This window comes from Sceloporus undulatus, chromosome 1 (genome assembly GCF_019175285.1).
Source record: "Sceloporus undulatus isolate JIND9_A2432 ecotype Alabama chromosome 1, SceUnd_v1.1, whole genome shotgun sequence".
NCBI lineage: Eukaryota > Metazoa > Chordata > Lepidosauria > Squamata > Phrynosomatidae > Sceloporus > Sceloporus undulatus.
The window spans coordinates 79,508,705-79,522,921 of NC_056522.1; the positions used below are offsets into that span (position 1 = coordinate 79,508,705).

The following is a 14,217-nucleotide window of genomic DNA, read 5'->3' on the forward strand; positions in this document are numbered from 1 at the left end:
CCATGGAGAAGCTTCCCTGCCCTCCGTGGCTCCCAGGGCGGCCTGGGCCCTTGGCTGGAGCCCGGGGGGCCTAGGGAAGCCTTTCCATGGAGAAGCTTCCCTGCCCTCCGTGGCTCCCAGGGCGGCCTGGGACCTTGGCTGGAGCCCGTGGGGACCAGGGAAGCCTTTCCATGGAAAGGCTTCCCTTCCCTCCGTGGCTCCCAGGGCAGCCTGGGCCCTTGGCTGGAGCCTGGGGGGGGGGCAAGGAAGCCTTTCTATGGAGAGGCTTCCCTCCCTTCTTGAGCTCCGAGGGCTCCTCCTTTTCCTTTTCCTCCTCCTCTTCTTCCTCTCTTCCTCCTCTTCTTCCCCTCGTCTTCATGCTCTTCTTTCTCCTCCTCTTCTTCTTCCTCCTCCTTTCCCTCTTCCCCTTCTTTCTCTTCCCCTCTTCCCTTCTTCTTCCCCTCTTGTCTTCCTCCTTCTTCCCCTCTTCCTCCTCTTCTTCTTCCTCTCTTTCTCCTCCTCTTCTTCCTCCTCCTATTCCTCTTCCCTTCTTGTCTTCCACCTCCTCTTCTTCTTCTCTTCCTCCTCCTCTTCTTCTTCTCATCCTCCTCCTCTTCTTTTCCTCTTCCTCTCTTCCTCCTCTTTTTCCCCTCTTATCTTCTTTTTCCGGAGGGAAGCCTGGGGCCGCACGGGCCAAAATGGAGCCCGCGGAAGTGGCCTGCCGCCTCCGCAGGCTCCCCCACGGCCCTTGTGGCCCCAGGCCTCTGTCTCCGGAGGGAAGTCTGAGGCCGCACAGGCAAAGAAGGGGCCCGCAAAAGTGGCCTACCACCTCCGCGGGCTCCCCCACGGCCCTTGCGGCCCCAGGCCTCTCTCCGGAGGGAGGCCTGGGGCTGCACGAGTTGAGAATGGGCCTACAGAAATAGCCTGCTGCCTCCTGGGCTCCTCCACAGCCCTTGGAGCCCTTTCGGCCGAAGGGAAGGGCCTGGGACAGGTGCCCAAGCCCTTCTGTTTGGCCTCCCTCCCCTTTGGCTGAAAGGGCCCCTTGGAGCCCATTCAGCCGAGGGAAGGGACCAAGGAGGAGAGGGCGGGCACACGCCTCCTCCTCCCCGCGGGGCTTCGGTGGAAGCTCCGCCCTCAGAAGGTGGAAGCTCCACCCCTGGCACGTGGCCCCGCCCTCGGAGGGTGAAGCTCCACCCCCCAGCATCGGCCCCCCAGTTGTCTGAGGGACAGCAACCCGGCCCCCGGCTCAAAAAGGTTGCCTACCCCTGCATTAATGGAACCCCCACATAGATGGTAATATTGACGATGGAGGAAACCTACATCCTAAGGATTTCTTAAAGCAATACTTACCAATTCAAACACGACTGGACTGCACTTAAATTAGGAATTCATCAGGTTAGGAACAGAATTAATTCTAAGGTAGCCCAAGTGAGATGAAATATGAAATTTAAAACAGATTTTAGAAATAAAGGTAAGGGAGCTTAATAAAATGCACATTATTCTTTACATGGAAGATTTTCTACACATGAACACTGAAAAGTCATTGTGTTGCCGCTCCCACTGTGAACAAGAGCTTCAAAACATATACTCTACCTGTTACATTCAGTTTCTGAGTATGCACTAATCCCAGAACCTGCACAGCTCCATTTGGATTTTTTCGGCAAACACTTGCCTGTTCTGGGCAACCTGTGGGCCCTTCATGGACCCTCTGACAAAGATTCATATAGTAACTATAAATGAGACAAAGAAAGGGAAATGCAATTCATTACGGCAACCTAATCAGAACCTATATCAGTACTGTATATTTATACAAAGCATTTTACCCCACTTGTCAGTCAAAAAAGGCTCCTAGGACTACTTAGAATCTAGTTTAAATCCCATATTTATAAGTTTAAATTCTGCATCTACGAAAGGTGAATCTGGCAACTTGGAAAATTGTGCTGATTGAGTAAAGTTGCATAATTGTGCCAAATCTTACAATTTATTCTGGTTTTGGCTGCCTTTAGGCAGAGTGATTAAAATCCCATTCTCAAGTCTGGAATGGGGTGCAGGAACACCTGGGGTACTAGAAAAATGGTACTGGGAGCGATTATTATTATTATTATTATTATTGTTGTTGTTGTTGTTGTTTATTTTTATAGCGCTGTAAATGTACACAACGCTGTACATACAAATGATCAAATCAATAAAAATAAAACCTGCCAATGGCATGCAATCTACAAAATACATATAAAACAATAGGTAATAATATAAAATAGTTAAAATAAGCAGGCAACAATTTAAAAGATCAACATCAACTATCCAATCAAATATCAGATAGATAGCCTGGGAACACTTCCCTGAACAGGATAGTTTTCAACTCAGATTTAAAAGTGGTCAAAGAAGTGATGGTGGTGATGATGATGATGATGATGATGATAACAATAATAAATTTTATTTCTATTTCCTGCCTCTCCCAATGGATCAAAGCAGGATTACAAGCATAAAATCACAATAACATCTATATCACAATAAAATATCATCACCCAAGTTCATGGGGAAAGAAGGTTCCAGGAGTGAGGGGCAGCAAGTGAGAAGGGATGAATCCGAGATGGGGCAGTGGAGATCCTAGGCTGGGACAGCAGACCTTGACTACTAGAATGGAGGGTACGAGTGGGAATGTACGGAGAAAGAAGATCAGATAAATAAAGAGGGGCCAGCCCATGCAGGGCTTTAAAGGTCAACAACAGATGCTTATATTGGATATGGAAGAGAAAGGGGAACCAGTGAAGGGATGGTAATAAAGGAGAAACATGGTCAAAGCGGTGAGCGGATGTAATGATGCGTGCTGCTGAATGAGGAACGGAAATTAAAGGACAAAGATGAGAGAGAGGAAGCACTGCCAGAAGGAAGTTGCAGTAATCTAGTCAGGAGACCACCAGAGCATGGACCAGAGTCTTGGCAGTGGAGGTCGAGAGAAATGGACGGATTTTGGCAGTGTTGTAAAGAAAGAATCTACAAACTTTGGCTGTGGCCTGGATGTGGGGGGTAAAAGATAAGGGAACACAGGAGGAAATCTGACTACCCGTGATCACTGCAAAAGATCTGACAAATAAGATTTAAACCAGTAAAGTTTGAAAACCTGAGGTCAGAAAGTATATCAACTAAAACACAGTGATCCATGGTGTCTGTGAGCTGTACTTTTGCCCACCTTTTCTACATTAAATAAGCAGAACCTTTGCAATTTCTTATACTATTTCCCCTTTGGACATTGAATAAACATTCTAGACTATTATAGTGGTCTGAATGGCAGACTAGGAACTTGGGAAAGTACTTCCTTAACCCAAATTCATATTATCACACAACATAAAGCCACCTAGAAAATGTGTAAGTTAATTATCTAATTAAAAATAAACTGGTGAGCTGCTTTCCATTATAATTCTTATATATACTCACAATGAGCTGTCTTTGTCAGCAAAGACCCATGATCCTGTGAGGGAGGAAAGAACTCTCAAATCGTAGGTTTTGTGCTTCTGAATAAACTTGCACTCCATTTTCCGGGGTGGACACACAACTTGTGTTTTCCATTGAAATGTTACAGCACAGTCAAGTGTCTCACTCAAAAGCTGAGGGTTTCCATTCCCAGCATTATCATCACATTGGAAAATAATAGTAGACTCTCGATGCCCAGATACTACAAGATAGGAGCAAACATTTACAATCATAAACTATAAAGCCTAAAAAAACCTAACTTCTGAAGACATATTCAAACATTAGGAAAAATTTTATTACTCCAAGAGCTGCTAGACAATGGAAAAGAGTGCCCTGGAAGGTGGTGGCCTCTCCATCTTTTGAGACCTATAAACAGTGAATGGATGGGTATCATCAGCTGTGTATTCCTGCATGGCAAGTGGCTGGACTACATGGCCCCTATGGTTCCTTCCAACTCTAAGATTCTATGATTTATGATTAGGACAATAAAAAAAATCTAGATATTTTCACAAATCCCTGGATACTATGTTAGTGTCTAATTAATTACTTTCTTTGATGCATTCTAATTCAAAATGGAAGTTTATCTTGTTACGGTGATTCCAGCACTGAACAGTTAGGAACATACTTATATGTAGTTAAGAACATAATAATATATAAATAGTGTAGAAGAGGGCTGGACAAAGTGTGGCTTTCCATAAGCCAAAAAGTTTTTTTTTTTAATTAAACAAATTTAATAGTTTTTAAAAGCCCCAAGCATCCTCTAGGAATTGTGGGAGGGGGGCTTCCCCCTGGTTTTGCCCCTCCTAAGCCTGTTTCAGACTTGGTGTTCTCCCCCTGCCCAAGACCAACATGTTCAAGTACTAGAGTGGAAAAGTGAATTGAGGAGCAAGGGAAACAGTGTATTTTTAAAATTATTTTTCCTATCTTAAATGAGTTCACTCTGAAGTTTATATATTCAGTTATATTTTTCAAGAAGCCTCAGGAGTTCAGTCATTAGGGTGAGAGGAAGACTGTATTTCTTCTCTACTTCTGGCGCTGTTAATGCACATGACAACCCACACAGTAGTAGTTGTTAAAAATCAGGAGCAGGAAACGTCACTGTGGCAAAAACAACAATGTATAGGGATTCCTGAACTGTTCACAATGTTCTTCTGTTGTCATCTAAAATTACTGGTCAGAGATAAGAGGATATTTAGATCCTAGGAAGCTCTAACGTACAGCTAAGATCATTGGCCAGCTTATGCCTTCCTTCTGAGCAGATAGGCAGCAAACTGTGCTGTGCTTTGTATAGTTAACTGTGAAAATGAACAAATCGAGGATTAGATCAGACTGTGCTTTCTGTCACTAGCCCGATCCAATGAAAACACACTCACACAGGCAGACACCCTCTTAACAAGACCCTTCCCAGATGGATTCCTGACCTCAGAGAGAGAAAAAGCTGTTCTCGCTTCTTAATCAGTTTGTGTAAGCTATCTTTGTTCAAACTGCATGCATGTTACTTGAATTTGCATTTGACTGAGAAGCTCTGTGTACATGACTGCCCCAAGCAGTGATGGGGAAACATTCCAGTTAAAATATCCTATTTCTCTTCCTTGTAACAGAGTGTGTGCAACCATTCTCATGATTTCTAAAATATATGCTAAAGGGCTACAATATAATTTAGCATGGTTGATTTTTCCCCATTCTTTTTCTCTGGGTGCTGCTGAACACCCAGCTACCTATTTATTCCAAAACTATGCAATACAGATTTTCAATCTAACCCACCAGAGAACAGCACCATTCTGGTACCCTTGCTTACCATTTCCACAGAAGCCCCATTTGTTATCTTTGTCCATGTTTTCAGTAGTGGCACACCATGGACGCTCATGGTCCTCCATAATGCATTTGGAATACATTTTACCCTTGTGTTGGAAAGGAAAGACACATACCTCACCCATTTCAGTCACTGTAAGTAAAAGGGGCAAATCATCAACATGCTGTGGCAAGTGCAGTTTTCACATACACATGGCAATATACAAATACGCCTTTCACAACCATACTATAGACAAGAGCCCTCATACCATAAAGATTGCCATCCAAAATTAGAAAAGTCAAGTGACTAGTTATATGATTGGTATCAGTGATAAGAGTTTTCCATATGTTAAGAGTTTGGAAACTCTTCTGCCCACAACTCCTGGAGCCAGTGACATCAATGGGTAGGCCCCTCCTTCAGTTTCAAGTGAAGGCAGATTCTCTGTAGCACTAGGCAACAGTGGACAACACAGTCAGTTGTGAGGAATTATTGGAGCTGTGGTCCAAACACCATGGAATGGTCATAGTTGTATTTCCCTGTGCTAGCAGAAGAAACCCTGATCTTGATTCCCAACAAGTGATAGCTGATCAAGAGTCTCTCTCTAGCACTGAGACAACAATGGGGCCTAGAAAGGAATTATCATGGGGCAGGGGCACTCTATGCCTGCTATCTGAAGCTGCATCTTTGCATTCACTACACTGCATGAACTCCTTTCACTTTGAATTGCCTGGAAGGTTAACTGCTGCCTGCTCATATAAAAAGATGTGGAAGTGGGCAAGAAAAATTGCCAAACATGAGCAAACTTGAAAAGCCCTAAAAGCCTGAGGTACATCTTGTCAGCGAGTGCAAACTGTATTGTGATGTGCACATCTGATAGTTTCTTCCTCCTTCCACATCCACATTTCTAAAGTTGCAAGTGGGTAGCAAAAATATTACAAGCAGCCCCTGAGACAGCTACATAAATGCATTTTGGGAAAATTCAGTCTCAAGTGCTCCCTGAAGGACGTTCTGAGAGAAAATTTCTATCTGGTTAGCCTTGTGTGTATTACCTCTATCTAAACAGCAGTACTACATCTTTGAAAGGACTACTGTAAGGAGAAATGAGCCAAGTTATTAATGCTACTCAGACCTTGCAGACTGGTTAACCTCAATTCTGGATAATACATGTGGCTTATGATAATGGAAGCATTCCTGTGATACTTTTAATAGCAGCTTTAGAAAGCCTTACCCGGAGGACATGCATCACCACCCTCATATTGCAAAATGACAACTTCATCCTGATGCCGGTAATCTATTTTCATTTCATTTCTGTTGCCAAATGAGATAGCCTTGTTGCCAGAGACCAAACATACTGCTGCATCTTTGCATTTTCCTGGGGGTACATCTGCTGCGCCAGAACACACCCCTAAATGGTAAGTCCTGCTTCCAGAAAGGACCTGGGTGGCAAAGCAAAACCACACTGTTAATCAAATTGCAAACAGGCTAATAAGAGAAGTTTGAAAGTGTGCATCCTGTATTTTGTGCATTTTGGTTGGATGATTAAAGGTATCAGTGTTTCGTGGATATTGGATGTTACTGTACTTTGTTATGGCTACCCCTAAATAAGCTCCCAAGTAGTACATCACCTTGTAAGATTTTCCAGAAAGGCTTGACAGATTGAAAGGAAACTGCAACTGCTCATCAGTCACTGAGCAGCCGGAAACTTCCACTTTATCTACACACACAACTGGAGTGCTCCATTCAAAGATATATTCACAATTGGATTGGCCTATCATTTTGGGCTTGCCCTGTTTTCAAAAACAAAGAAGGAAACAAAGTGGTTCAGGTGTGAGAATCAAATGCCTCAAGAAGGAACTGAAAATAGTATGAGTGTTGCCTTTAGAAATTAAACATAAACTGGAATCATGGATTCCTATTACACAAACTCTGTTTTAACATGTATCTTCCCCATTCCACTTGGCTTTGCATCATGTCTGTTAGTTCACAGAAATCTTACTCTTTCATTTGTATAAATACATTTGACAGAGAAAAACTCATCAGTAGGATTTCAATAGCTAGTAAAAACCTGAAATATATTTATTTCACTTTGCTTTCAACATTTTAAAATAGGTCAGTGCTGCAGAACAAGTTGCCTTCTGTATGAATTACAGCAGTGTCAGTCAAAGTGGGGGACATGGACTGCTCCTGGACCATAAGCTATTGACTGCTGGTCACTGAAGTTTCTAGAAAAGAAATATAGTGGGCCTTCCATCCACAGATGGCAAGCCTCGGGGGGGGGGGGGGGGCAGAAGAGGAGGAGGAGGAAGGAAAAGAAGAGAGGAGGAGGGAGGAAGGAGCCGTGGAGGAGGAGGAGGAGGAGGAAGGAGCGGGAAGAAAAGAGTGAAGGAAGCAGGAAGAGGAAGGAAGAGGAGGAGGAAGGAAGAAGAGGGTGAAAGAGACAGGAAGAGGCGGGAGGAGGTGGGAGCAGTGACGTCCCTGGGCACTCCTTGGGGCCACGCAGATACTGAGGGACCACTGTAATTAAAGCCAATGGACATAAAGTATGGTCCTATGCCTGGCATACTGGGGGAAAATGCCAATCCCTCATATCAGATACCTTGAAGTTACTTAACTGAATTCAGGAAAAACTCCAAGAACCAACCCCTCAACTGGCATAATTGGCCGAGAGATTCTTGGTATTGTACACCAACACATCTGGAGGGTACCAAGTTGGGGAAGGGTGGAATATGAAGATCCTCTTACTATAGAGGCCTACTCTTCATTCACCTAATTAACAATGGTGTTAAAGAACATGTGGCTTCTTCTCACATATTATGGTATCAATAAGGCTCCTGAGATCATATGGGAAGAACAGTGCTGCTAACTTTTCACATCAGTGTTGCCTGAAATCATCACCAACACTCTCTATGTGACTAATGTTCATATTAATAAGTTTCCAAATGGTACTATGAAGCAATCCCCATATCAGTAAGGCCAAGTAAGAATGGGACCAAATGTTGTATTTTTATGCCAGTTTTGCAAGGAGTCAGTTAGAAAACAAATGAAGTGACTGTATGTATTATGCTCAGACACCATTGGGCATTTTTTTTAACCTACACCAGACAAGGTCTGATACAGAGTAATGCATTGTCTTTCTGTATAATTTGCTGTCAGAATCTCTAATTATTTGCTGCTTTATAAGTAACTGGGATCAAGACAGAAAGCAGGAATATAGTCTGAAGAGGACTGCATATATACACTTACTTATAACATGCTACCTTCCCAACATATAAAAATGCTGAGCTACAGACAACTGCAATGTCTGACCTTGCAGCAAAAACATGCCAAAAATGCATCCTAGGAACTAGAGTTTTCATTCATAGAGTTGGAAGAGACCACAAAGGCCATCCGGTCCAACTCCCTGACAAGAAGGAACACACAATCAAAGCACTCCTGGCAGATGGCAATCTAGACTGTTTAAAAATCTCCAAAAACGGACACTTCACTACACTCCAAGGCAGCATATCCCACTGTCAAACAGCTCTTGCTGTCAGGAAGTTCTTCCTAACATTTAGGTGGAATCTCTTTTTCTGCAGTTTGAACCCATAGCTCCATGTCCTAGTCTATGGAGCAGCAGAAAATAAGCTTGTTCCATCTTCAGTATGACATTCTTTCAAATATTTGAATATGGCTATAATGTCGCTTCTTAACCTTTTCTTCTCCAAGCTAAACATATCCAGCTGGGCATCATTTTAAGACATTTTGATTCAATTACTCATAATCAGATCCCACACTGTAAAAGGATTCAATGCTTGTTTCCATCCTACTCCTATTGCTGCTATTCTATTTGCTACCCCAGTCTTGTATCTAACCCCCTCCTGTACCTAATTAATTGTTAAACACTGAAATCTTTGGAATTCTTACTTTTACAACCGGGTCTACTATTTGAGTTTTTCTATTCAGAATGCAACTAGTACCTTCATCCCAATATTATTTGGGTGGAGGAGTAAAAAAATGGTCTGCTTCAGCAAATGTTGCTGCTGCTACAGTTGATTTGGACCAAGCTGTACCTGCTTTGGAATGTTTGAAAAAGTAAACAAGTTATATATAAGTTTTCTGATTACCCAGAGCAAGTCAATGCAAGAGGACTTGCAATCTTGCTTCCTGAATCTAGATTTGGATTTGGAATGCAGATTGTAACTGAATGGGCCAAAGCTCAATACAGACACAGTAGGGCACAAATTTGGATTGGCTCCAAATGAAACTGGGGGGATCCATTAATAGCCTAACTGCTGTCCCTGTTTCATGGAAGATTAATGCTGCCATGAGATAATACTTACAGGGTTGAAGGACTTGGACTGCAATTCTCTTAAAAAACAAAACTACTCTTCTCAAGCTTGGCAGCATACAAAGAAGATTCTTACCAGATTTGTCCCTCTGTCACAATGAAACATAATACGAGAAGAATAGTTGAGGCTTTTGTCTTCTGGACAAGGAGTGGTACTTTTGAAAATAATAAAAACATCTTTTGTTTCAGCATTCAGTAGGGGAGGGCCAGTAATGCGACCAATGTCCTAAATAAATAAATAAATAACAGGTTGGTATATTAACTGGAGTACTATCTTTTAACATATTAGTTATGATACTGGCCTCATTTTTCAATAAGCATATAAAAAAACCAAAATATATACATGAGCTTTTAATAACTGACTGTCTGCTGATATTGGGGCTATTAACAGGTACTATGTAGGATGTGTTGTTGTTGTGTGCCTTCAAGCCATTTTTTAAAAACTTATAGCAACCCTAAGGCAACCCTATCCATGGGGTTTTCTTGGTAGGATTAATTCAGAGGAGGTTTGCCATTACTATGCCCTGAGGCTAAGAAAGTGTGACTTGCCCAAGGTCACCCAATGGATTTCATGGCTAATTGAGGAATCTCCCAAGTTGTAGTCTGAGATTCAAATCACTACACCACACTGGCAAGTATATTCTAGAGATGAGAGGCAGATAAACACACGGAGAGGTTTCTCATGAAGGGTTTATTATTTCTGTTTTTGGGACTACTCTTTTTCTCTGCTGTGTCAAAAATGGATAACAAAGTGCAAAAAGAACTTTCATAACTACAGAACTCAAACCCAGAAGTCCACATTTCAAAAACACTATAAACAAACATAGAGGTTTACTACCAATAGTAGCTGCCTGGAGCTTCTATACTTTTGAAATAGCATCCTGCAAAAGAGTGGAAACATACTAGAATAATTGCCATTTAGAATAACTTAGTATTCTATGTGTTAATTTGTACTGATGACAAATAATATTGGCTTTTCTTTATCTCACTGGACTTTTGGGTTGAGATTCATTGAGAAGTACTCAAGAGCTTGTGGATAAACACAGACACATTTTAATATGCCTTTAATAATTCACACACACACATATCCTCCTGCAGAACATAGAGGTTTGCAATCAAGTTACTATTTTTGAAAAACATGCACGTTGAGTATGCAGTTATTTGATTACAGAGCAAGGTTTGGTGCAAGCCGCTTCTTGATAGTCCCCACAAATGGGTCTGGGACAGAAAAAAGAAATGGTGTCTTTTAAGTAATAGGTACTATGTAGCACAAATAACCTGGCCTGAAATACGTACTCCTGAGAAAAAAATCAACTCAGATGGTCCAATGTGTACTCTAAAACCACAAGACAATGAAGATAGGTCTTTGTTGTAAATTGTGTCAAGAGCAATACTTACTACTGGACGACCTGAAACTGGGACCATGCAGACAGCTACTCCAGGTGGACAGTTGACACCTCTTATGGGGTTCAGAGGCTGGCAAATGTTTATATAAAAGTCTGGAGTCGTGTCAGAAGAGTCATATGAGTCATATGCCTCATAGGAACCCGTTGGATGTATCAAAGGAGATAGATCAATTACTGTATTGCCATTCCTCACTGAGCATTCCACCTGTTTGGGGAGGCCAGGGAAGAAAAACAAGAAGACAATTCAAAAATCAGAACTTCTGAGGAGCAGCAAACAAAACTAATAGTTTTTAAGGTCCTTTTGTCCTTCCCTTTGTCACATATGACAAAGCATTCCTTTTGTTTCATCCCAGTCTAGACATTCCTTCATTTTGTTCCCATAGTGGCATTTTTCCCAGCAGGTGAGGAAGCACTCTTTCTGGCCTTGACTCATCTGTCAAAGAAGAATCTCAATCCTGTTCAGTGCCAGAGCCCAGTTTCTCCTCTCTTGTCATATCAGCCCTGAACCATAGTCATCACAAAGAAATATCACATTTGGCAAGAATTCCAACTCCTTACTTGGCAACTACCTCTGTTTTACTGTTTTCTGGTCAGGAAACTTCTATCCCTCCTTCAGAAAGCACAAGCTTTTCTAGTGTCATGAACATTTCAATTTGATATTCGCACAACTCTCTGTGAAACTAGAGGGGTTTGACACTTTTTCTACTGTATATACCTGTATATAAGTCAGTCTCACAAATAAGTTGAGGATAGGTTCTGGGAGCAAAATTACAGATTTTGCTATGACCCATGCATGGGTAAATCAATAAGGGGCATGTAACAAACAAACCCTTTCCATCTCATTTTAAAAATGCATAGAGAAGACATAGTTAATAAGAACTAAAGAGAAGAAGAGGATCTGTTTATCTGAGGTATTACAATTGCCGTGATGTAAACTGCATTGCTGATCTTAAAATTCCTATGTCTATATAAATGCAAATACAGGAAAGAATATAAAGGAAGAAGAAGAATGAGAATGTGCCCTGGAAAAAAATGGGTGTTGGGAAGCAAGAAAAGCAACCTCTATTAGGGACCAAGCATGTAGGCAGCAACAAGAGGTAGGGGATAAGGAGCCCCTTTTGGTGTGGAAGCAGTGCTCCCACCACATTAACAATAATAATAATAATAATAATAATAATAATAATAATAATAATAATAAATAATATTCTTATTATTATTATTATTTATTGGTTGTTATTATTGTTGTTATTATTTCTACCCCGCCCTTTCCATAAAAATATAATCAAGGTGTCTTACACAAAAGTTAAAAACATTACAATTGACAAAAATAACAACAATACAATATGAGTTTAAAAACATAAGCTACAAAAAATGGGAACAGGAATTAATAAACATACACATGTCAGGGCCAAGAAAAAGGGAAACAATCAATTTACAATGGCCGGGTGTCCAAACGGAGGAAACGGACCAAAGGGCAGCGACAAGAACAAATTAACTAATGGTGAGAAGCCAACCGAAACTAAGTTAGAGTTTTTTAAAAACCTTCCACTGCTCAAAATGGAAAAAAGGTGAAGGCATACCTCACTATTCATCCCTACCTTCTTTTTTGGCCCAAGCAGTGTTCAATCTCATGTGGAGGAGCCTGAAGGAATGCAGGATGCCTGCCATTTTGACTGCTTGAGGTGGAGCGGCACAGCAAGCCTATTTTTAATAAAGGCTTACTGTTTATGCTTTGTGTTTGTGCACCATTCAAGGTGGCTTACTGTTTAAGCCTTACCTTGCAAAGCTGCCGAGAGACTGCAAGCCTCACAAGGCTTACCAACAGTATGATCCTCTTAAAAATAGTGGCTGCCAATCTAAGGATCAGAAAGTAAACTTTATTAAAAACAACCCTGTGCTCTGCTCCACCTCACCGGACCCAAAATGGCAATGAGCAGAGTCTCCACCTGATGTCAACATCCTCATTTCCAGAATTGATCTATGGTTTAAGTTGACCCAGGTGTTTTGAAGGTCAATTTTTGTAAGAAAGAAAGAAAGAAAGAAGTGATAAAACTTATTTCAAACTTATACACAAGCATATATACGTAACTAAATGCCTGACAAACATTGCTACTACTGTATCATATTTTGTTAACAGGAGCTATGAACTGCCAGTTCCCTACCGCACTCTCTTCTTCACAGGCTAAAGCAGTGGCCACGAGAAAAATAGGACATGTTCACTTCATCAAAGAAGACAAGGGCAGGCTGGCTTCCTGGACCAGCATTGGACTTGCACACAAAGCTGAAATAGCTAGTGTATTTCAGTTGGGATCAGCAGGGCAGACTGTCCTCCTTCATAAACAAGTTTCAGAACTCCCATCCTCATAGGATTACAGTTTTGCTCAGTATCCCATTACTGGTGATGATGATCATCAGTGATGCAGACACCTGTCAACAAGTTCAAGAGTGCAAATTTTACTTATTTTTTTTTTTACAAGTGATAAGTCTGTGAATTCACACTTAAAATATACTCTTGCTTTGTTTTTTAAGTCAGCATTGGCAGCTACTTTCCAATTACTTCAGAACAGACTTGGTGAACAGGTGAGGTTGCCTCTGTGGGAACAAAAATGGATTTGAAAAGAGACAAATTAAGGTGAACGGGTACTATAAATAAGGCATTAATCGATAAATGCTTAAAAGGGTAACAAACAATATATATTAACAGAATCATACAAAACCCATATATACAAAGATACAAACCATAGTGTAATGAAAAACATAATAGCAAATAATATAATTTATATAATACAAGCAAATAACAAAGTATAATGCAACAGAAAAGAAGACTGAGAAAATAGAGTGAGCAAAAGAGGGAGGGGAAGAGCGCATCACTACAAAGCTAGCCTTAAGACTCTAAAGTTGATTGAGCTATCACTATACAGCTAGAAGTTATATGTGTTCTCCAATAGCTCTCCATTAACCCTGTAAGCCTCTCTAACACCCTATAATGGCTCAAGTGTAGAGTTTGTTACTATTCCAACACCCTCACCATATCTCTGTCTGTCAAAAGCTTGTCATTCTGTATCTGGCCAGAGTTCATTAGAGTTACCATTTTTAGTCCCATAACATTTCACATGTATAAATAAACGCTATTGTCTAGCACAAAAGCATCCCCCTCAGTAATCATAAACTTTGGTCTTATGAAATTTAGAGAACTGTCCTATCTAAAGCGTTTTCTTCCTCTCTCTTTTTTTTTCCTTTTT

At 41.2% G+C, this 14,217-nt stretch overlaps 1 protein-coding gene across 1 annotated transcript in view; it reads right to left on the reverse strand.

Moving 5' to 3' along the window:
* Nucleotides 1-14,217, reverse strand: part of IGF2R (insulin like growth factor 2 receptor) — a 114,135-nt gene that overhangs the window by 14,795 nt on the left and 85,123 nt on the right. The window contains 9 exon segments of the mRNA XM_042462758.1: nt 1,573-1,709; nt 3,415-3,652; nt 5,249-5,395; nt 6,471-6,678; nt 6,868-7,029; nt 9,646-9,795; nt 10,968-11,180; nt 13,138-13,191; nt 13,193-13,306. Of these exon segments, the coding sequence (XP_042318692.1) occupies nt 1,573-1,709; nt 3,415-3,652; nt 5,249-5,395; nt 6,471-6,678; nt 6,868-7,029; nt 9,646-9,795; nt 10,968-11,180; nt 13,138-13,191; nt 13,193-13,306 (1,423 nt within the window).